The sequence below is a fragment of the Tribolium castaneum genome, chromosome 3 (genome assembly GCF_031307605.1).
Source record: "Tribolium castaneum strain GA2 chromosome 3, icTriCast1.1, whole genome shotgun sequence".
Classification (NCBI taxonomy): Eukaryota; Metazoa; Arthropoda; class Insecta; order Coleoptera; family Tenebrionidae; genus Tribolium; species Tribolium castaneum.
Window position 1 is genome coordinate 11,656,688 of NC_087396.1, and position 23,822 is coordinate 11,680,509.

At 37.1% G+C, this 23,822-nt stretch overlaps 2 protein-coding genes and 6 non-coding genes across 8 annotated transcripts; 6 read left to right on the forward strand and 2 right to left on the reverse strand.

The window, feature by feature from the left end:
* Positions 1-641: 641 nt before the first annotated feature.
* Positions 642-4,952, forward strand: cyr (cypher). The gene is made up of 5 exons (XM_008198209.3): positions 642-818; positions 1,785-2,022; positions 2,070-2,752; positions 2,801-2,927; positions 4,399-4,952. Exons 2-5 carry the CDS (start codon positions 1,794-1,796, stop codon positions 4,692-4,694), a joined length of 1,335 nt encoding a protein of 444 aa, XP_008196431.2. The 5' UTR covers positions 642-818; positions 1,785-1,793; the 3' UTR covers positions 4,695-4,952.
* Positions 4,953-6,283: 1,331 nt separating this feature from the next.
* Positions 6,284-6,356, forward strand: TRNAR-CCU (transfer RNA arginine (anticodon CCU)). The gene has a single exon. It is a non-coding gene; the product is annotated as a tRNA-Arg (tRNA).
* A 1,828-nt stretch (positions 6,357-8,184) lies between these two features.
* Positions 8,185-8,256, forward strand: TRNAD-GUC (transfer RNA aspartic acid (anticodon GUC)). Its single transcript has one exon. It is a non-coding gene; the product is annotated as a tRNA-Asp (tRNA).
* Positions 8,257-14,164: 5,908 nt separating this feature from the next.
* TRNAD-GUC (transfer RNA aspartic acid (anticodon GUC)) lies at positions 14,165-14,236 on the reverse strand. Its single transcript has one exon. It is a non-coding gene; the product is annotated as a tRNA-Asp (tRNA).
* A 1,087-nt stretch (positions 14,237-15,323) lies between these two features.
* Positions 15,324-23,799, forward strand: LOC663901 (uncharacterized protein). Its single transcript, XM_008198210.3, has 12 exons — positions 15,324-15,679; positions 19,017-19,065; positions 19,115-19,282; positions 19,621-19,777; positions 19,924-20,007; positions 21,922-22,055; positions 22,190-22,326; positions 22,457-22,611; positions 22,658-22,736; positions 22,791-22,953; positions 23,003-23,189; positions 23,238-23,799. The coding sequence occupies exons 1-12, from the start codon at positions 15,663-15,665 to the stop codon at positions 23,429-23,431; spliced, it is 1,524 nt and encodes a 507-aa protein (XP_008196432.2). The 5' UTR covers positions 15,324-15,662; the 3' UTR covers positions 23,432-23,799.
* Positions 17,593-17,803, reverse strand: LOC135265783 (small nucleolar RNA U3). The gene has a single exon (XR_010333643.1). It is a non-coding gene; the product is annotated as a small nucleolar RNA U3 (small nucleolar RNA).
* Positions 18,343-18,414, forward strand: TRNAT-UGU (transfer RNA threonine (anticodon UGU)). Its single transcript has one exon. It is a non-coding gene; the product is annotated as a tRNA-Thr (tRNA).
* Positions 22,080-22,152, forward strand: TRNAK-UUU (transfer RNA lysine (anticodon UUU)). Its single transcript has one exon. It is a non-coding gene; the product is annotated as a tRNA-Lys (tRNA).
* Positions 23,800-23,822: the final 23 nt, after the last annotated feature.

The following is a 23,822-nucleotide window of genomic DNA, read 5'->3' on the forward strand; positions in this document are numbered from 1 at the left end:
CCCCTAACTTAGGTTCTGCGAGAATTTACATTTACGCCGACTTTTGAAGCTTAATTTACTAATTTATTAATTTACAATAAGTGTTCTCTACTTTCTTATTTTTTTGCAAAGACACACTTATTGCGTCCTAACTGAGTAAAAAATTATGTCTTTTGGCCTTTTTCTATAGTGTTTAAACACAAAATAATCAAGACATCACTAAATTAGTGAAAAATATATTAGTTCTCTATAATTCAAGCGTTTTGGGATGTTTTCATGGACGTTGCTCAGCCAAAATTCGGAAACGCAATTATTTTCTCAACAACAAAAAAATACTCCGAATTGAGTCGAAAATGGTGTTCTTTTGACAAAAAATTACTAAACTACCTATGTTGAAATTACAATATTTTTTATTTTTTTTTACCGCTTTAGCACCAGAAACGCGGTTATTTTGTGGGAGTTCGTATTCAATTTTTATTCAAAATTCGCTGCTTTTTGTTCAAAATAAAAATAGTACTGTGGTTTTATAAAAAAAATGAACTTTTGAGTTTTGTGCATCCGCACTGTCCCCCTTTTGCTAATCGTTTGAAAACCACTTCCGGTGCTTCTGCAGCAGCTCTTGGGCGCACAGACCCATGCAGATTCAGGCTACAGTACCATTACGCCACTGCAAAGTCCCGTAAAAACTGTATTTGTCAGGTAACGCTACGTACGTTCGCTCACCTGGCTCACAGTTTAATCCCAACACGGTTTAAGAATCGCAACACTAAACGAAAATGCACGATATTCCTAAATACACAAGTGTCCAGTGAGAAAACTTCGAATTTTTGGACCCACAGGTAAATTGACATTTTTTATTTAATGATTTTGCAAACTTTACGCTTGGTAGATGCGCATCTTCAGAGATCGCGATTTTAGTCTTCGGTAGTTGCCTTGAGATACAACAAGAGTGATTTACTTTGAAAACATCGCATTGATATTATTATTATTAGTGGTAATTGTCATCGGGGCTTTGCCCATAACTCGAATGTTTGGATTCGAAGCGCTATTAGTAACGCATGAACGATGAGCAAATTATTATCGACTGCAGGAGACGGCAAATGCAATGATTTCTTCCTAATTAGGCTTTTAGTATTCGGTGGCTACTGAAAGGTGAAGCGATTTATCTGCGATGTGTACCTTAACGCTCGTTAATCAGAACAAATTCTTTAATTAAAATGAAAATAAAATCAACTTTCTTCATTGTTCGGCGGCAATTACGAGGCGCGCATCGCACACCATTTGTCACTTCTCGCGTAGCTCTTTTCACTTTTTGTTATCAATTCTAGAGATTCTTTTGTATGCAAATTTCTCAAAAATCTTGTTTCGGATGCTGCGTTTCTTACATAAACGCTTGGCGAACGTAACGTTAGAATATGCAGTGAGTGAAGATAGCGGTACTATTGAGAGGAACTATTTGGTTGTATCAGTACTGAGGTCATTATAGCAAGGTCAACCACTTCTAGGATGGACATAATTTGATTTTTAACCAATTTGTCTGGGTCACTATGTAAGCGCATCGTTGGATGAAACCCAGCACCATAACGGTTATTCCAATTCCATCTAAATTTTTGTAACAGTGGAGCCTTCGCATACGAAATAAACCAATTATCCCGTTCAGCTTTAACCGTTCACTGCACCGGAGAGAAAACGTTAATTTCTACTAAACATGAAATTAACGTGTGAATCTTAAACAATGATAAACGATAATTATCATAATACAGTTCAAAGAAATTCTGAAAGATGACTATCGCGTTTTCTTCCAGATCAGTTGAATGATGACACCGCTCCGGTTATGTGCTATCTACTGCCTCTTTTCGATTTCTTCCACCAGCTCAGCGTTTCCTCCAAGTCTGAGGTACCCAATACCCATTTCAGTTAACAAAATCACCGCCGCTAATTTAACCTGCGATGTGCGAAGTTTCAACGCCACTGTTACCCTCCAGCACCCGTTCAAAGGACTTGTTTTTGCCAAAGATTTTTCGCACGAATGCAATGCTCTCGGTAAGTAGCCAACAGATTCGGTCCAAACCTACCTCCAATTTTAACAGGAACTTTATCAAACTCTGTCACAATAAACCTCCCAACTGCCGGTTGTGGGATTAGACTGAGTTCCCGAGCGAACGAAAAAGGGGAGAAAGAACTGGTCTACAGTGTGGTCCTGGTGGCCCAACAAGACCGCCATTTGCGCCAAATAGCCGACCAGGAAAAGCACCTCGAGTGTGTGGTCAAAGACGACGCGTTCCTCATCGAAAGCCAACCCGTGGTTGACGTCCTCAAGAACGATTTGCTCGAACGAAGAGGCAAAAACCAGCGAAGTGGTCGCATGAAGAAAGACCAGGATCTAGAAGACGAGATTCGCGAAACTTTTAGCGTTGCCCGTGCTTGGATGGAAATCACTCCGGAAGGAGACGAAGCAAATGGTGGTACTTTGAAAGTCGGCGAAGCGGCAGTTTTGACCATCAAGTCGACGCTTCCTGAGGGAATCGGCTGGAAGGTGGTTGAGTGTTCCGCCCATGATGGTCTCGGTGACTCCTCGCAAAAACTGCTAGACGATTATGGGTGTCCCACGGATGAGCTCCTGTTCCCAGTTTTTCGAATGGGTCCAGTGCAAGTCATCTCAGTCATGAAACACCAAGAAGCGGTCTCGAGGTTCGCAGCGTTCAAGTTTCCGGACAGAGACCGACTCCATTTGTCGTGTTATCTGGAATTGTGCCGTGGGACTTGTCCGGAGGTTGCTTTGAGTCGGTTCTTGGCGTTTCATTGAACGAATTGGTTTCAGGTCGATTGCTCCGACAAGAATTCAACTGATGGCGAGGTTTTAGACCGGCTGAAAGTCTTCAATAGTGTGGAGGTGCTAGCACCGGCTATTGATGACTTGAGGAAGAGCGAGAGGTTGCAGCTCAGCGGTGAGTTTTTGGGAACTGTGATTGATGTACATATCTGTTTCTTTTGCTCTGTATATAAGGTTGTATATAAATATATTGTTATGCACGCTCGCTCTTTTCTTTTTCTCTCCTGGCACACTTCCTCTTCTTTGTAGCGACTATTGGTTTTTTGATTGATGATCGGAATTAAAATGAAATTAAAAAGCAATTTGTCGAAGCAAACAGAAATCGATTCTGGTAGCTGGCTAATTAAAAGGCGCCCCTTTGAGGTCCTGATTGCCGATTTGAATACCACGGCGAATTTAATCTGCCTTTTGCCGTCTCAGCCGCCGTGGGAAAGCAACAATTTTACGATTTATAAGTCCGTCTGGGCCTAGTATTATTTATGAAGAGCAATAGTATGATGCATCGTTTGTTTTAGTTTATTATCAGCGGGGTGCCAATTTGTTGATTAAATTTGCTTTTGTGGCAGTCCGATTTGTTCGATAGAGAGCTAAAGCCGCATTCACACCGACAGGGATCTGGTTTTGAGCAACAATAAATCAAACAGCGGAGACTAAACGTGTAATTTAACAATTTCACCGATAACGCAAATAAAACACACAAAGTGAGTTATTACTCCGGGATTCAATATTTACCATTCAGACTGTCATCAGTTATCTCCGTTTTTATTTATTTAAGAGTCGCATCGTTAAAAAATGCCTCATATACAATAAATACCGCGCAGAAATTTAAAAGCCGGTTATTAAACGCAAGCGAAAAATCGCACTTTTGATTTATCTCCCCGGTTTACTTGCAGTAATGGCCAATTTACAGGCCAATCTGTATTTTATGCCGAGTCCGTTTCATCACAAAAGTAATTAGTGGATACAGCAGATAATTGTAGCGTACGCCTACCGCGATTTATTATCAAATAGAGCCGATATAAAGTGTTGGGGCGTATGATGAAATATAACTCAAGGTTTTTTAATTTTTTCTTGATATCAAGCGACATTTCGCACAATAAGGCCCATCTATCCTTGTACTTTCTGACGCCTGTTACAAATGGCACCCCGTAAACATCTAATATACCGTCATTATTATGCACAGTATGTTTATTTTTCAAGTCGCGGTGGTCTGGCGGTGCGGGCACTGGAGCGCAAAATTTTCTGATGGCTCCGAGCGACGGCCGATGGAGCAAAAAGCACAAAGATTTTGATTAATGAAGATTCACAGCAATAGTGTGCGAACAAGAATAACTTCATAACTGCTGGGAATGAAGATGCGCCTCAAATTAAATTAAAATGGAGATTTTACACCCAATTCGATCCGCTGGCATAAGGCGGGATCTACTTATTCATGGATGTTGCGCAAATGAGCTTTACTTCACACAAACCACTTTCCATCAGAGGCTTGCACAACGTATTTTTCTTTCGGCATCCTTTGTAGTTTTTTTCTTATCTTCACTTTCCACCTCAACGTGCCTCCTGAACTAAGACATGTTATTTTTCAGAACCCACAACATCCCCTTTTTCTAGCCTTCCAGGCGATCGGACGTTCTGCGTCTCTCCAGACAAAGTCGCCATCACGTTTTGTATCTTAGGTGTCATATTCCTGTGTGCTGTTGTCGTCGCAGCTTGTGCTCTGCTCAGAAGTCGCAAAAACGGCGACGAAAGTCCGTTCTATCCGAGAAGTCTGTTTTCGAGCAGCACAAGCGGATCGGCCTACGGCAGTAAGCTACTTCTGCATGAGAGCCCATGTATGGGACAGTCTCCTTCGAGAAGGATGCCTTATGGGCGGATATTATAACACAACTTTGTAAATAAATGTTTTTGGGGCGGTTCATGGTGGGTTTGGGGCTTCGTTTTGTCTGGGCACTCAGCCGTTCTAAAACTGGAACGCGAATTCGGACGAAGTACTTCTATTTTTAAACAGTATTACATGAATAATTACTCGCTGGAAGGTTTAATGTCTTTATTGTCGAAAATTATTAATCCGCGAGTAGTCAAATTATGTTTAATTATAATTGTTGTGATACGTCGAAAATAAAATAAACTATGTTTTAATTCGGTATGTTTTATTTTAACAGTCTGCACTGCTTACGCGCAAGAAAAATATGGCGACTTCTAATTATTCTAATATTCTAATATTCTAATTCTGTCACTAGCTTTATTTATCTATAAAGTTTTTGTACTAACTGATCCTCTTCTTCCTTGCGTATCGAACCCGAATTATTATAGAAATTTTGACTTTTTTTGGTGGTTAGGCACCTGGACTGTCCAGGCAATTTGGACGCATGATTTATGACGAAATAGTATATGTATATGTAATGTAATATGTAAATATTGATTTACTCTTAAAATTCTTTTCGCTGTTTTCGTAAACTAAAATTTTGATTAAATAACTAAATGTGACTAATGACATGGTCCTTTTCTACAAGACATTGAAGCATCCATCTATCTACGTCGCAGTTTTGTTTAAAAGGCGTTAAGAATCTTCACTATTGTTCTTAATTATGTATCTACGAATTTATAAACAATGGTATTGATGATGCCTTGAAAACATTGATTTCCGAAATGTTTCTTGTTAAAAATGTAATAAAGGATGCATTCAAAGGTCGCTGTAAAACTAAGGGCAAATTAATTAAATCTGTCGTTTGAAAGACTAATTTTTAATGATTTCTAAACTTTTGATTCAAAATTTAATGCTCTTTCTTCCTAAGTTCAAAATTTGGATGAAAGAGTTAGTGAAAAAGGATGTTTATTTTTTGGAAAACGGTTTTCGGCGAAGGACACAAACAGGTAGGTATATTTCGTAATAGTACCTTCACTGGCTATAAATTTTTTGCAGTTTGTATGAAATGAGCTCATACTGAATTGTTTTTAACCCTTTGTGATTTCAAAATTGGCATTTTTTTTTCAATTCCTTCGTCACATGTGGTGCAATTAGACACCTTTATTTAATTGCTTTCTTTCTCATTCATGATTATTTTGCATTTTCGTCACTTTCTTGCTAAAACTCGAAAATGTTAAGCAAACCTGTACGTGTTACACATTGCGTTTAAATTTCGACAGTGGTCTTTTTATGCCTTCTGCTTTCACACGTTTCGTCTTCACATATAGAAAAATCATTACTGGTACGGAATTTGTTCCTGTGTCTGCCTTTTTGTCTCTAAATTTTTCTTTAGTGAAATTTTTTTCAAAATAAATGAAAAACCAGAACTGCATTTTTCTTTAATTAAAATTACTACGAGTGAATTTACTTGTGGTGTCAGAACATCCCGTTAAAAGTACCACTTTTTACACATGGTCAAACAGTTAAAAATTCGATTTTTTTTATTTTTGGGTTGTTAAAATCGTTATTGATTAAGTACAGTTTGAAGCTGTCGCTTTGTCGTAGCCCCTGTGGCCTAATGGATAAGGCATCGGCCTCCTAAGCCGGGGATTGTGGGTTCGAGTCCCACCAGGGGTACTTACTTTTTTTCGTTTTTCTTGTGTTCGGCATTAATCTGCGGTTACATAGTGATTACAGGCAATAAACGTCAAAAGTATTTGTCATAATTTTTGATAAAATCAATCATCTCGCACATAAATCTTGATGAAGGTATCATGTATGGTTGTTCACTAAAAATGTGTAAAATATTGTCTTATCCCTGGCGATTTAACATCATTATACTTAATTAAACGACTATAATCGAGCTTTAATGTTTAGAAATAAGCAAAGTGATTTAATAAAAAGCTGTAATCACTGTTGTTACGGTAACTCTGGTTGTGTTTACAAAGCTGTGAACAAATTGCCATCATTCTAAAGCGATTTGTCCTCAAGCTATACGGCTTTTATCATGCAATTTGCTTTATGGGATTTCATTATGTCGCTTTCACGGCGAAAAAATCGATGAAAGCATTATCGTTCGTGAGCTTCAAGCTTGAGACACAATACGCATTTGCATCGGTTGCATCTAAAACAGTTACTTATTGACGTAATAAATCGATTTTTTTGGATTTAAATAACTTTATAATGGCTAGTCAAACCATAGTGTGATACCGTTTTATAACCGCACACGTTTTCTGTTTTTTGGCATGAAAACGCTAAATAGGTCCAGTTCCCATAAAATACGGCAGTGATAGCCATTAGGGCGGCACGTGCAATTTTTTAAGATGAAAAATTGCCGTCGAGGGCTTGCCACCGATGGCAATTAGAGATACGCCTCATAAATGCCAGATATGTTACAAAAATTGCTCCATATTGTTAAACGGACTATTGCCGCGCTTGCCGAGGCGGAATGGGCCCAGGACCGTACTCGAATTTTATCCAAAAAACACTAATCCGAGATTTTAACTAAATATTCGTCAGTTACACGTAATGATAGTCCTTGTGTGTCGCCCAGTTCAACTTGAATAATGTCCGAGTTACTGTAACTAAAATCACCCAAGTCCGGCTCTGGCGGAGCCGCAGCTCCACTTTTTCAAAATTTTTACAAAGACAGTCTGCCATTAGAAACAACCCACGCGGTGCATTTTTCAAGTGCGAAACTAATCGGGGCACATCTACAGTGTGTGCAATTAAAGAAGCCGATGTAAGACTAGGCGTGTCATTCATGTTTATCTGACAAAGGAGAAATTGAAGGTCCAACTAGGTGCAACAATGGGGCGGAAAAAGCGTCACGAGTTTGCCTTGGGTCATCCACTCCACTTCTCATTGGATTAATTGACTCCTGACTACTGGAACTGAGTATTTCGCTCGGGAATTAATCGGTTTGTGGTGCTATAAAGTGACAAGCCGAGATATAACTGATGAGGACGCAACCAGTCTGCTACTTCCTGCATTAATGTGGACAGTAATACCGGACTCATAACCATAATTCTGCTCACGGTGCCATTAATCAGCCTAAACGACTAAGAGTTCTAACGATGCGGCTTCATTTTTTTAATTTAGCCAGGGTTACAGATTTGTATTTCCCGTCCAGCTGTTTAAATATTTGACTTCGATAGTTCGGTATAAAATTACATTCGGGCGACACTGCAATCGAGCGATGTTGACATAAGAATATATTAGAAGTGTGAAATGTAGAAGCAGACATGGTTGACTGCATTTTGGTCTTTGTCAGGCTGTTACGAATGGCTGGTCCTTTTGCGATTTCTCATCACTTTGGATCATGTTAGAAAAAGGAGGATTATAAAATCCAATAAAGAATTTAATCATTTCTGGAGAGAAATCGCTAACAAGCGTGACCGTCAATATTTGCACTGTCTGCATTTTTTAAGGACCGTCTTAAGGACAAAGCAGGACAATTTCCAAGTCCTCGGTAGTATAGTGGTCAGTATCCCCGCCTGTCACGCGGGAGACCGGGGTTCGATTCCCCGCCGGGGAGAATCTTTTTTTTCCACAATAGTTGAGAAAATAAATGAAATGAAGAGACCTGCAATAATTTCCAAGAATCGCGATAGAAGAAGCACTAATTTAAACGATACGGAACCACATTCACGACCTAACAGAATCTCACTCGAGTGAAGGATTTTCTAAAATATTTCACACGGATATTGTCAAAAAGATAAACGACTGGAAGAAATGGCTTTTGAGCAAAAAATCCAAATTTCTAATTATTAATAATTTATTGCGCTCGCAATATCAGATTTTTGTTCAGTCAACTGGAGAAATGGGAAAGTTCACGTGCGTGGAGGTCCATCACGTTTTATCCCCCAAGCACCGTTTAATTGAATGCTATCCTTCACCATCCAACGCCCTGATACCTTTACTTAGTCACTTTGCACTTGAATGATTGCTCATGCAGCATCGTAATGGCAGGATGTGGTCTCGAAATTAAAGATGCTCCGCTTCATTTATCAAGGAGAAAAATTCGGCAAGATATGACGAAGGCGACCTTCCCTCGAGGCAATCGAACCCTCACCTTTGTTTTACGAGGATGGAACCAATCGCTTTGTTGTGTTCCGCCCAGAAAAGCTTGCCTAATGAGCGAAAATCAAAACACTGCCAAAACCATCAGCCAGAAAAGTTTCGTATTTTTTTTATAGTGCTTCGAGTGGGCTGGTTGCGGGGCCCTTTGGTCGAGTAACGCTACGGTTTTGTGACCTATTTACGGTACTTGTGCACATTTGCTCTTCCGCCAACGTCTGGACACGAACAGTTCTAATCAGAATGACCGTTGAATTTTTACAGGATCGCCATCAGACTAATAACAGGCTCGTTCCGCATGCGATTCCGGGATACATCTCGCTCTAACGGTGAAATGAATTCAACCAGAACTGCAAACATCCACGAAATTGGCACTTTGTCCCATTAAAACATTGATTTTATGCTTTAAACTTCCTGAAGACGCCCGGTCTGATCCCTTATAATTGAAAGATTTTCATCGTCTGTTGAGAGCCTGTCATTTATCCGGCTCCGATTAAATTCCCCAACCCGAACTTGCAATTGGTAGCCAATTTTAATGGAGAAATTCCAACGGCAAACTCTTGACAGCGCGAAATGTTTTTAAGCAAATTGGAACCGTAAGATTTTTCGCGCCCGAACAAACGTTATTAATTCTGACAAGGGTTTTGTTGGTATCCACTGCACAGTTATCCTTATTTGTGTTAAATTTTCGTGATTGCCTGAGACCTCGGCCAAGACCGATTTTGTTCAAAGTTGAAGTGAACTATTTCTAACATTGCTTCCACAGGAATTCGCACAAAAAGCGAAACATTATTGTGCATTAAACATTATTTATTGCCGCATTCGCTCATTTTGAATGCTTTTAGGTTTCCCTTTTCATCGTTTGATCCGTACTGTTATAAACGAATCTGAATAGACAGGTTCAAAAGCGTCCATTATGCCCGATTTCAGTTTCGTTTAAAGAGAGTAACGAATTTTGCTTAAATGCCTGTTTAACTTGTTATTCACACGGAAAGAATGACGGAACTTTAACGTTATTTTTTATTCAGTGAAAACGTATTAGGCCCCCCTATACAACGTTAAATAACCTGTCAATAAAATTCGTTAACGAGCTTTTAAGATTGAAAAATCGCAAGTTTGTTATTTACGCCAACAATATCAAACAGTTATTTTTTATGAACACTCCAGTCCCAACGCCAAAAAACGCCAGTTTTTATTTTAGGCGCTCAAAAAAATACAGGTTTAACATTTTAAAAAATATGTTAACATTAACATTCATATTTTTGTTGATTAAGTGTTTTCGTTAATTTAGGTAAAACTGTAGTCCCCTTCAAAAAATATAATCTGTTTCACACACAAAAAAATAATAATGAGACTTGAATCTAAAATAAACACACATCTTACAATACCGTTAGTGAGTTGGTATTCTCGAATGAAAAAATAGAGTTTCTTGTAAGCTCACTAATTTTTAAATAATGAGGAAGTACTACGGTGTGTGACTGCCACAATAACAATCCAAACCACGTTTGGATTAGCCTTACGTTTGGATAATAATCTGATTTATTTCCAAGTGCGGTGAGCAAATTATGTCGTCATTTTAAACACATGTTCCGTCAACAACTGCGAAAGCACAATCAAATTCGTTTTTTGTACTTTCTAACAAGACTTGAGCATAAAAAGCAATAACGATGGAAGCTGTCAATCATGTTACAGTGCTGTTAATTTTCCTGAATCCAATCGAAGCCGTAAAATTTTTGGCCCTCGGTAACTCAAAAATCTCATTAAATGTGAAAGTGGCGTTATGTGATTACCGGGTTTACAGTTAAGCCGGCTTTTGTGGCTTAATTAAATAATTTCGTCCTTCTTCATAAAATGCGTCTTGTCACAATGATAATAAAAGTGAACTGTAGTCTCATTGTGGCAGGAAATTAAAAATCCGGTAAACTATTTGAACATGCAAATTACGTGTGGACAAGACAGTTAGTTATTCACCGCGAGGATTTTCTTGTTTCTGCACGTTTATGGTAACTGTATGGACGTATTGAATGGCCCACACTTTATTCCTCCAACACATGTTCTGGCTTTGTGATTATTCAATCATCCCTCGAGGTTTGATTTTGTCTTATTACGCGTCCAAAGACTCCAAACACGTTGCCATAACGGGTGTTCACATAGTATGAATGCCAAAATGCGACAAAATCTCGGAGCGTAAACCGTGAACTTCCCATCGATTGATCGATCGGTCTGCCGACTTCCGATTACGTAACAATGAAGATGTCATTTCCAGGTGGCATCACATTTCAAAAGTGCAAGTATTTGGCAAAAATGCGCAAAGTGGCGCAAAAACGAGACGAGCGGCTGCATCCGCATTGTCGGCGCTGAAAGGCGAGATTGGCCATTACTGAAAAGCGCCACAAAAGGCATTTATCCCTCAATAACGCGAAATTACGAAACGTTTATAAAGGACGCTTCGCACGTATAACGCAACAATAACAAACATCTGCCTCTTCGAGTTATTCGTGCAAATCACTTTAACGGTGGTCCGTGGCGAAGAATTATTATTTTTCAATAACCTCTTTCTCAATATGATAGATAACTGTAACAAAAGTCTTGCACAATGTGACGACTGCTTCCGCCAGGAATATCGCGTCGCCGAAAAAAATCGCTTAATTTATACGCGACGCGATGCGTAACATTGCGTTAACGCGAACGCATCGCGTTCGCTTATAAACTTTCAGCGAGGATCATTACGAAGATCTCAAGATTGCATCGGCTATGACATGAAGTGTGTTAAGGTCAGGTGTTGCAAAAAGGAAATGATGCTTGCTAGCCACAACCAAGACGAAAACCACTAATACACATTGTTTTTTATAGAAAACAAACGAGTTGACGAAATGCATACCACTAATTAGACAATTTATTAATTAGGCGCAGCTCTAGCTAATTTTACGGAATGGAAACACCGCGGTAATGAGTTTTTCAAAATACCTGAAAATATACAAAATATTTTTACCAAGAATTAAAAAAAATCCTGTCAACCAAATCAATCATTTGACTAAAGAGTTCACTTGAATTAAAATCAATCTCCACTGACTGTAATTGCCGGTAATTGGATTACCAATTCAGATTGAAATTTACTGGAATTGTATCAAGGTTAAGAGTAATTTCTCAAGTACTTGATTGTATAATCCCTTCAATGGAAGCACTCTTGCGCTACGAAGAAGAATAAAAATTTACAATTACAAAATTCGGCGTTATCGTTTATCCTAAAATTTACATTTTCCACTAAACGTAAAATTAATTCTGAATTAAACAGACTCTTATTCTTATTACGCATTATTGAATGATACTTTCTTAACAACTTCTTTAGGAAAAAAAAAGAAAAAGAGAATTATTGAAACATTTTTATCCAATTAGATATTTATATTTATACACTTATTTATTGCTCTACGATTATTTTTAAAAAACGTAATGTTAAAAGCTCGTTCGTAGTTTAACAACGTACATAAAATTCATAATTGCTTAAAAGAGATCTAAAGTACGAACGAGTGTTAAACCACAGACAGTGTATTTTCATCACTCATCAGTCATCAGGGAGGGTTTTAAGTTTTTTTTTGTTTTGTTCATTGGGTCCTGAAATTTATACAGGATTTAAATAAATTAAAAGACTTTAATTGTAATATAGTTATTATAATATGAGTGCGAAAACACATGTTTACTGTTCGAGGACTGTCGTTATGCAACGAACGTATGCGAGAACTTTAAGCGTTTTCGCATAGTTTTTTTTTGTTAAAACAGTTTAATTTAAAACACGTTGCTATGGGAATTCGGATTCAGATATCAAAAAAAGAAAACTTAAAATGTTACCAACAAATAATAATAATAATAATAATAATAATAATAATAATAATAATAGTAATAATAATAATGATGATGTCATAATTTTTTAAAATTATTTTCAAAGTAAAGCACAGTGAAATCTCCCTTAATAGACACGTCTGAATAACGGACATCTCTTTACAACTGACGTTAGAAAAGCATTAAAAAATAAAATGTAAAAAAACTTTCTACAACGGACTTTCTGAAGAGCGGACGCGGACAAAAAAATCCCAATTACGACAATATCAGAAAAAATTACTTCCAACAATGAACAGACCGAAAGAGTGGTTGTGCAAAGAAAAAACATTTGTACATATAGAAATGGATGAAAAATTCTATACCGAAAATTCAGAATCGATATCGATAAGTGTATGGAAAAATCTTTAGAAAAAATGATATTAAGACGATAGTGATAAAGGGGAAAAGTGCCTTAACACCAAAGAAATAAGCTTAGGATGTCTGAATATTTTAAACCTGTTCAAAAAAGTAGCTGAGTTATTGTTTAATTACATTCGGTGCTTATGTATTATTTCGTCAGATTTTTATTTTTATTTTTTTGAAACCAAGTATTCGTACTACTGTTTTTTTTTACAATTTAATTTGCAAATCGGCCTGCAGAAGTATTTTGTAGAGTAGAAATTCGTACATTTAAACGTTTCATCTCTAATTTGAAAATTTTTTGCTGACGCACGTCGACAGTAAAGAAAATTTTATTTGTTCAGACTTTCCTTAACTAAGGAGAAATATGTAATATTCCACTTGAGCAACAATTTCCAGCAAATTCCGTGACAAACGAGGTAAAATTATGGGCATGGTAGAAATAAAGAGTGTTTTCGTTACTTCAATACTCTGTAATTTTGGCAATAAAATCAGCGTCCGGCTCCGTCCACTCAGAATAATCTCATTTGTCAGCTTTTTTAAAACTTCATTCTCATGGTCATTAGTGCGGTCACAGTCAGTCCAACAAGAAAATGATTCACATTTCACACCTGATTATCCGGACGATCTCGTCCAATGACCGTCGTACCATAAAACAAAGGGCAAATTTAAATTGAAGCGGATTTGACGACAATGTGTCGTTTCACTGGTCCAGGTAACGAATGAAGCGTGCTTTGTATATTCTCACGCTGCGTGGGAATACAATTGTCATTACATCTTCTTTAGCACCCTCGCAATTTTTTTATTATTGTTTTAAATGAAATAAAGCGCAACGAAGAACAAAAAATACTCTAATAACCACTTACGGAACGACTGGCCATAAATAAATACAGCCACTGAATTAAAGTTACTGGTGGGTATAAAACCTTTTAGAGGGTAATATAGTTTATACGAGTATGCCGGTTTAAGGTATAATTACAGTGAAAAAATCTACACACAGCACCAGTTAAAAAACGGTAATGATGGTGAAATTGGAATGGAAATTTTTGGTTTCGCAGCGTATCCTACAATTTTGCTAGTTAAGCCCTTTGAAATAATACATTGCGAAGTCGTAAACGCGAAAAAAAGATCTCCCCGGCGGGGAATCGAACCCCGGTCTCCCGCGTGACAGGCGGGGATACTGACCACTATACTACCGAGGACTTGCTCAAGCTCCACGATTTTCGAAAATTGGCTCCAAAATCGCTTCAAAACTGTTCATTTAATCAATTATTATGTTAAATATTCCTCCAAAAAGTGTGTAAATACAAAACGGTACTTGTTGGTTGTAATTTCCGACTATCTAATTCAGCAGCTTGTATTTTTTCTGATCGAAATCAACTTCTGCAACTCATTCCCCAAAAACACAAAAGATTATTTAACCACTAAACTGATCGAATTTGAGATGCTGCCGTCCGAAAACAAAAACTTTGCCTCGACTTAAATTGATCAACACTGCAGTGTCATTTAATTCATTTTGACGCTTATCGAAACGTGAATAAAATGTGCAACATGTAATTACGTTTGAAAAAATGATGTTTCAACGATCCGTTTGCTCTGAATCTCGCGAAATTAGCCGGAATTGGCTTTTTGCCGCATTTGCCAGTGATTGCAAATTATTGTTTTTTGCTATTTACTTTAAGCGCTTGTTAGTGCTTTTGATTCTTTTTAATCGTTTTGTTCACAGGTAGCTGAAGAAAATTTGAATCAGTTTTCTGCTTGTCTATTATTCTTAAATGGTTCCGTGAAAACGGTGGGAAATAACGGTTTTTTAATTTAGCCGAAGAGGCAATTGGAAATTAAATAATACTCATTTTTCATTGAAGATAACAAATCGTATTCTTCAGAATTCTTTAGCAAAATGAAGCATGAAATAGTTTCTGAATTTTGCGTTGAAACAAACGTAGATCTCATTTCAGGGCAACAAAAACGCGTCGCGGAGCACAACAGAAGTTTTCTTTCGGTTAAATTTTTCTAATTATTTTTAAATCAAAGTTGTTAAGAGTAGCATTTTTGCAAGTTAAGGATCTAGACATTCCAATCTAATAGTTTGTATCGGTGGAGTACGGCATGGAGAATTGCAAAGATCGCAGGATAAATTCCTGCTAACGCTCAGATCTCATCACCAGGCACAATATATCGAAAAGTGCTGGCTCGTCCTAGCGAAGGTAGTGTCTAGGCCACGAAAGAAACCGAAAAAATAGCAAAAGCTGAAGACGTCTTGTGGAAGGGGTAGAATATGTATCTCAGTGCAATTTAGAAATTCACTACAACTGTTGAAGATTTCGCGCAAGAACTACTCTATAACAGTTTCTTTACGATAGTTGAGTACCCAACATCACGGCGCTTCCTCGTCATCTCCACCATCGGTGTCAGTTTCTTCAGCAAGTGTCGTGCGTAGAATAATTGCGCGAAAAAATGTGGAAGATCCGCGAAATTAAATTTTGAAAACTTATCGGAACTTGATCTCGGTTAAATTACATGTTGTGTATTAGTGGCGAAAGAGGATACTGCAAGAGGAAGCTTTAAAAACATTTTGTAATTCGCAACCAATGTCTTGCTGATTCAACTAATTCAAAATAAAACGCCATGGATTTTGTTACGAGGTGAGGGCTTAATTAGATTTACTTTCGTTTCATTACTTATTCAGATTTATGCGGACGAAATCAAAAAGTGTAGCACGAGGAAAGTGAAAATTTATAATTGTACTCATCACAATTTTGTAAATTAAATCATCAGAGATTTACAATCGGAAAAGTGGGTACACATTCACGGTGTATGTTTTGCTCCGGTCATTTTCAATTAGAATCACTGCAGGTAATTCCTCACAACTTGTCTTATTAGTAAACGGCTTTCACTGCGTGACTATAACGCCATTATTCAGATTATTTTCATTATTTTAAATTACGACAAAAACAAACTTGGTGTTCTTTGTTATATTACAACCTCAACTCAAAACTTCCCTAATTCTCAAATTTCTTTCTATCACAAATTCTTTTGTTGCAAATTTAAAGGGCCGTCTAATGTTATTTTTAATGTAATACAGTTTGCTAAAGATGTGGAAACCATTTGTGAGAAAAGTTTTAAATTAACAGACCGTTAAAATTTGTAAAGTTTTAATTTAAACAAAAGAAATAACATTCTTTAAACTAGATTAGTTTCCATGTTACTATTTCTAAAATGACTACAATAATATTAATTATCATAATTCGTAATTTATTTAAACTCAAGTGGTAATGAGTATTATTAAATTAGGACATATTTTTTATGAAAACACGTATTCAGATTTGGGTTCTACGATTAATATTAATTGAATTGTTAAAAGCATTAATTATTAGGTAATTGCAACAAGCTAAAACCTAGTAAAAATCTAAAATATTATAAAGGAATAAATAAATCCTCATGTTGTAAAGGATTACAGAAAATCCCCTTAAGACAGTTATTTTACTTGATAAAAATAGATTGTAATTTCATTTAATTTCTTACTGTGTTGAACATGAAAAGGTGAACACACTGTCATTGTTTATTTGCATATTTACGTACAGTTTAATATGAAAATAATATGTTAACACTTTGTACAGTTTTGTAGTAAAACCGCAAAAAATAAAATTTTTTTGTTACTTATCCAACTTTTGCTCTGATTTTTCCCAACATCTCAACACATTTTTTTAATAGAAAATGTATTATAATAAATATTAAAATGGTTAAAAAAATTATAAAACGAACACATCAATAGACATTAAAAGATAATTTAAAAAAGCGCTTCACGCATCGAGTAGATTTTTGTAGTAGTATAAAGTATTGAAATCTAATTATGTCTGCGGGAAAAATATTCCAGACAAATTTATAATGACTTGAAATGATCGGTCCTAATGCAAAATAAATTATAGGACATCGTGATTTTATTATGAATACAAATATCGGCATTGCAAAAATGTATACCCAACATGACTAAGTACTTTATAAATCGAGCCGTAACATTGTCAGTTGAATCGGATTCATTCATATTTTATGGTGCGTATGCTTGACTTAACTATGTTCTCATTATATCACCGAGGCGTGGTTTAATTTTTTTTTAATTAATTTGGACATGGTGGTGAAATACATTCTTCAATTTTCGTTAAAATCGAAGTTTAAATTAATCCACTGTAAGTAATTAATCCACTGTAAATATCGTAGCATTCAATTTGATAAATCAAGCTTTATGAGATAGAGCGTATTTTAACCACGAACACGAATTTAGCTTGCAAAAACCAGACAATTTTCCATAAAATGTTATGCTATAATACTCCTTCAGAAATTACAAACTCATGTAAGTAGCTTATTTTGAAATTTAGGAAAGGGTACGAAAAATTTGAAAAAAAGTCTCAGAGGCGAGTATGGATTTATACTCCATTGCGTGTATAATAAAAATTATAACAAATATTGTATAAATTTGTATAGTATAGTATATAAACAAGAAAAAGGAACATAAAGCGGGGGTGTTGGGAATAAATAAGCATTAAATTGATTAAAAACAACCACTCAGACTGTCCTGCATCCATGACATAAGCAAAAAGCTCATGCGAACGATCATCGATGACTTGAGCCAGGTTTTACAACCTGAAACAAATCTGCCTCACGCTCAGGATACAGGACTGTCCCTCATCATCGTGGTTGCGTCAACTCTACGTTTGAGTGTAGAGTATGTGAAGATATACTACAGAAATGATCCTGTGAAGTATGATCTTGATTTTTCCAACGAAACCAATCGTTGTTGTGTAGCACAGAACCAGAAACGTTCGGTAGTAACAACTAAGGACGACATCTACTAGGGGTTATCACAACGAACTAAACATTATGAATTCATGATGAATTTTTACTAATTTAAATTAAACCAATTGCAATCAGTATATGGATCTAATTAATTATCTATTATTAAAAATACAAAATCGTAAAATTATGTCTAAGTACTTTGAATATCCTAACACAACTTCAAAAAAATGTTAATTAGGAATATAACATTTATTAAATTAAAAACTTGAATTAAAAAATTAAATTAAATTAGTAGATAGCAACTCATTAGTTACCATTCATGTGCTTTTGCATAATTTTGGACTTTTAACAAAAACCGTCTTTTCAATTGGCAAAATTTGTTTCTGACAAAGTCAAAAATTAATTTGCTTCGTAATTAAATTGCAATTATACGATTTTATACCTGAATCACGTGTAAAAATGAAAATAGAATGGCCTTCGCTTATATTCGACTGAGTTTACGAATTTAAACGAAGCCTCTTTAGCTCAGTGGCAGAGCACTGGTCTTGTAAACCAGGGGTCGTGAGTTCAATCCTCACAGGAGGCAAATGGTTCAAACAAACACTTTTTTTGTTAAATCATTGTGGAATTTATTCCATTTTACGAAGAATTTGAAAGATGGTCTCTGTGTGAAACGATCTAGAAAACTCAATTAACAATGACCCTGGAGATGTGTACGATTTTGTGCAATCCATTTCCAAGGACTGTCTAAAGAAACTAAATTACAAAATGTTGGAAGCGAGAGTGAATCTGCCGTGATGGATAGTTAATTCGTGTCGCAATGAATTAATTAAGCACTAAACGAAACCCCATCCCGACAGCTTGATAGCATCAGTCTAAATAAATAAGTCGCGAATAATTTCTCACTCGAGTGCCCACCCTTGGGTCAATAGGTTCCAAAACGGTGCTTTCAAGGCCATAACCGCGCAAATATTTCGCGTTATCCTAGCACAGTGCTGCATTTTTTGCGAGAAAAACTGCGTATTCTGGTGTAAGATCACCGCATGGAACTGGAAGCCGTTAAAGGCTTGACTGTTACACCTCCAAGTCCCATTAACACCAGCAAAAACGTAATTGTCTCGTTTAACGTGGCTATGTTACCGAAAATTACTGTTACGAGATCCTTTGATACAGTTTCACTTTTGCTAGGTGGCGACCCCTTCTCGTCTTAGGCGTAGGGCTGGCGCTTTTCCACACAGTAAGTCAATCAATCGTTTATTACGGTACGAAAATGGGGCGATTTTCAGTGTCAATGCGACGAAACCACCGAAGTAGAGTATAGTGTTAGCAGTAGTACTAGCGTCGAACAAGCGAAAAACAGCACGGACGGCTTTCCGGAGCCCGCGGCTCTGGTGGACCAAAACGCCAACCACACCAGAGAGGCCCTCACGCGCGATGCCAGCGACCACGAATCCGTAAGTCTCCACTTTTTAAAATTCAAAGATGTATCCGATCCGTCAGAGATGAAACATCGCCATTATCTCTCATAATAGCCTTTCGCAATGTCAATTGAGTACATAGGTTTCGATGTAAGGCCCGAGATTTTCATTGTGCTCCGGAGGAAAGTGATGAAGAAACCACCTCGGCTGGTACAAAACCGAAGCACTTCTCGAAACCCAGCATGCGTGTCGCATATGTAAATCGGCCGGCTTTGCTCTATTTCAGTAATAATCCTTTAAGCCTTTCTGTGTCAGTCATGATCCTCCAAATCGGGGTTTGTGGGATTCCATGCCACTGTCGTTTCAATTTCTAGGTGGTGTTCATTGGCGACACCGCCGGATACGTCCCGATCCCCAATTTGCGCACCCGGGACTTCCCCTCGGCGCCCGACGACGTGGATTGGCACCATCCGGTCGAAAGCTGGGACAGGGAGTATCGGCGTTTCCGGTTCAACACCACGCGGGTCCAACGTAAGTTTTCGCCAATATTTGATCTCGATACCGAAAGTGTTTCCTGTGTGAAGTTTACGCAAGCTGTTCCGGTCAGCTTGGCGGGAAAGTGACCGTCAGCGATTGTGCGATAGGACGCCTCGTCCTACTTTAGCTATTTTTTGCAGATATCGAAGCCGAATGCCAGGACGACTACATGAAGATCAGGATAGGGTTCAATGGGACCTTCACGGGGCTGGTCTACTCCGCAGGTAGGAATTTAATCAAACAGCCTTGGCACTCGGAATGATTCATTTGTTAAAAGTTGTACAGTTCGTCGAACCGAATCAATCACAGATACGTTTGTAGTAAATAACGACACAAAAACGGCATTTCTGAGAAGACAAATTCGTATTTCGTGCAAACATGTTTGCCAAAAAGGTTGATTGGAAGTTTTAATAAAAAATCGAGAAGAAAATAATTCTCATAAATACTCGAGTAGATATAAATAAAGAATTAAATAAAAAATTAAATGAAACGGTATTTTTTTGTAATTTTGTAATTCATAGGTGTAACTAGCTTATATTTCAGGTAGAAAGTAATAGATTCTAATTTGTTAACTACTGATTTTTTTATATCAATAAACATCTAGTTGTCAGTAGTCCTCTGTTTAGTTTAAAATGACCAAGTATGTAATTTAAAGACGCTGTTCAATGGTAGCAAGTTTTAGTGCGTGTGCATTTTATGCGAAACAAAATAAAAAATTTCATTTAATTGAAAATAAAGACAAAACTACAAAAAATTGTACACTTCAAGTGACAAATGAGTTATAGTAAAAACAATGCCGAAAATTATAATAAAAAATAAAAGAACTCCTAAATAATTACTAATTAAAGCAAAATGTTTTATACTTTAATCTCCAAGACATACCTGACCTATTTATTATTAATGCCTTTTTATTAATTATCATTTTATATATATTTCCGTTTTTGGTTATTAGAAAAGTTCTTTCTTTAGTTCTAAATGTGATAAAGCAGAAAGAGATTTGTATTTAATCAGTTGAGTTCGAAATAATGTTTTAATTTAACCGCACAATCTTCGCCGTAATGAAATTAAAACAACGTAATTCCATTTATTTTTCTCAAATACTCTGTTTTTACTTGGATTTCCAAACTCTCGAGATGAGGGAAATGTTAACTCAACTAAATATTTAAATTTTATGAAAAATTGTTTTTATAAAAAGCGGTACAGATTTTTTTGATTAATTTTTAACGCCTTTAGACGACGTACTTCTACTTATTTTACAGTACTTTTTTCATGCCATTATTTGAACGTTATTAAGTTTCAAACGATCATACACTCATAAATTTTCCTTAGTTTTTCTTTAGATATTATTAGGATTTTTGATATTTTGTTATCGGAGATGAAATGTGAAAAAACCTAATTATTAATAACATATCTATTAATAATACTTAATAAGACGAATAGTATTTGTTGTAATCGCGCGTATTTCATTTAAACCATTTATTTATTACTTTGACTTGTATTAAGAATCAAACTCGGAATCAAATAAAGGAAGATAGCCGTTCTAGTGCTTTTTAATTTTTTCTAGACAACTTAAAACTTGCTATTTCGCTATTTGATTTATCGACACTTTGGATATCAATCAGATACAGTAGAGCTTGAAGAAAAAACGCTGTTACAATTAATTAGAGTGCAACCTTCATCCACGGCTGTCGCCGCATTTGTAATTTTTGCATTTTGTGAAAAAGCGAACCAAACTGTAAATATGCCCGTCAAATTCTTGATTTTATGCGAGCATTGAGGCATTCCCACGATAAATCAAACGATCGAATAGCCTTGCGGTTTTCTGTAGCAGGTTGGCAACCTTAAAATTAATTATGTACAAGAAACGGTACCCAAATTAAGAGATTAGACAATTCGTTGTAGCTCCACAATTCACCGCTTATCTAATTACATGTCTTTTTGACAACAGCTTGGTGAAAAAGTGGCGAAAACACGGATTCTGATCACCGCACTTGGCGTGTAATGCGACTTTTTGCGAAACGCTAAATAATTTAGAGCACTGTTATTTGGATTAGACTTGCATTTCGCACCAAAAGATGTGTTACGAAAAAAGAAAAAAGTAGATAAATTGTTATTTTTATCGATTGTTTGATTTCTAGGCTACGCTTACGACCCCGATTGCATGTACATAAACGGCACAGGCCGGGATTATTACGAATTTTACATTCAATTGAACCGTTGCGGCACTTTGGGGAAAAACACGCATAATGAAGATAATCGGAAGACTCCTACGGTGAGTGAGCCTCACTTATCACAAGCCCGGGTAGCTCAGTCGGTAGAGCATTGGACTTTTAATCCAAGGGTCCAGGGTTCAAGTCCCTGCTCGGGCGGCCAACTTTTTTTGCTTCAATTCAATTTTTTTTTCAGAAAAATTTCATGTGGAACACCGTGACGGTGCAATACAACCCGCTGATCGAGGAAGAATACGACGAACACTTCAAAGTGACGTGCGAATACGGCTACGATTTTTGGAAGACAGTTACATTTCCGTTCCTAGATGTTGAGTAAGCACGTTTCAAATGTGAATTTAATAGTGTCGTTTAGAAAAAAGCTAACAATAATATTTTGAGTAAATTTGGACCGTTATCTGCAATGTCACACGATTTTTATCGCGTTTTATTACAACTTTTGCAGAGTGGCGACTGGAAATCCGGTGGTGTTCACTCTCACACCTCCGGAATGCTACATGGAAATCCGGTACGGTTACGGAACCGGCGGTAATAGAGTCACCGGACCGGTCCGGGTGGGCGATCCTTTGACCCTCATCATCTACATGCGGAGCAAATACGGTGAGATTCCCAAAAAGTTTCACAACAATCTGACGCATTTTTCCAGACGGGTTTGATATCGTGGTAAACGACTGCTTCGCACATAACGGGGGCCACAAGAAAATCCAACTCATCGACGAGTACGGGTATGTGATAACCGCACGCTCCAATAAGTCGTGTCTCAATCGGAATATTTACAGATGTCCGGTCGACGATAAGCTGATTTCGCGATTTCGGGGCTCGTGGTCAGAGACCGGAGTTTACGAAACGCAGGTTTTCGCTTACATGAAGACGTTCCGGTTTACCGGATCCCCGGCGCTTTACATCGAATGTGACGTCAGAATGTGCCACGGAAGGTGTCCGGTAGGCGCTAATTTTTACGAAAATTCGTTTTACTTTGCCAATATTTTAGAGCCAACCGTGCCACTGGCGAAACGTGAAAAACGTCAGGAAACGTTCGGTGGACTCGAGCCCCCAGACCACCACTTTGCCCGCAAACATCGCCCCCTTGTCGGAAAATGTGAACCTGTTCCAGTCTTTGCGGGTGCTACAGGAGAGCGAATCGGAAGAAAACCGAAACGTCACGCTGACTCGTTACGGTATTTCCCCCGATTTTCCATAATTTAATTTTGATTAATTTTTTCCAGAAGTGGACCCGAATAGTGTTTGTTTGAAAACCGGCTGGTTCTCCGCACTCCTAGCACTGGGCGGCGGCGCGATGTGTCTCCTGGGGGGCGCCCTTTTAGCCACTTGCACCCGAATGAGAAGAGTTGCCATAGATAAAGTATTAGCAGGTTCCCAGTTTAACGGTTACATGAACCACAAGGGCAGTATTAATTAAATCAAATAGACTAATTAACAGTGCAATTATTAAAAAAGCTTTATTTTTATAACGCATTTACGAACAGTGAGTGATTATGAAACGTATTATTAAATTAAGTAACTAATTAATAAAAACACTCATTAATTTATTTTACCTAAGGATTAGCAAACAAGCACTAGAATAATGTATGTTAGTGAAGTTTCTCTTAGTTTTAGCAAAAATAAATACACATCCATGGAGGATTAGTTTAAAAAATGCGTAAACTTCTTCTTCTGCATGTGTATTATTAAGTGTGCGTTACATCGCCAGACATGTATCGAACACTTCCAAACTGTACATAAACACTTAGTTTTAGTCCGCAATAAACTTTTGGAAATTTTGAACAATTTATTTCTCCCGCCTCGCATCC

Excerpts from the sequence above, each read along its gene's own strand:
- cyr (XM_008198209.3), top strand. The coding sequence starts at position 1,794 with ATGATGACACCGCTCCGGTTATGTGCTATCTACTGCCTCTTTTCGATT. Across the intron at positions 2,023-2,069 it reads GCACGAATGCAATGCTCTCG|GAACTTTATCAAACTCTGTC; the intron begins GTAAGTAGCCAA and ends CAATTTTAACAG. Across the intron at positions 2,928-4,398 it reads CGAGAGGTTGCAGCTCAGCG|AACCCACAACATCCCCTTTT; the intron begins GTGAGTTTTTGG and ends GTTATTTTTCAG.
- LOC663901 (XM_008198210.3), top strand. Across the intron at positions 19,066-19,114 it reads GGCTGGCGCTTTTCCACACA|TGTCAATGCGACGAAACCAC; the intron begins GTAAGTCAATCA and ends GGCGATTTTCAG. Across the intron at positions 19,283-19,620 it reads ATGCCAGCGACCACGAATCC|GTGGTGTTCATTGGCGACAC; the intron begins GTAAGTCTCCAC and ends TTCAATTTCTAG.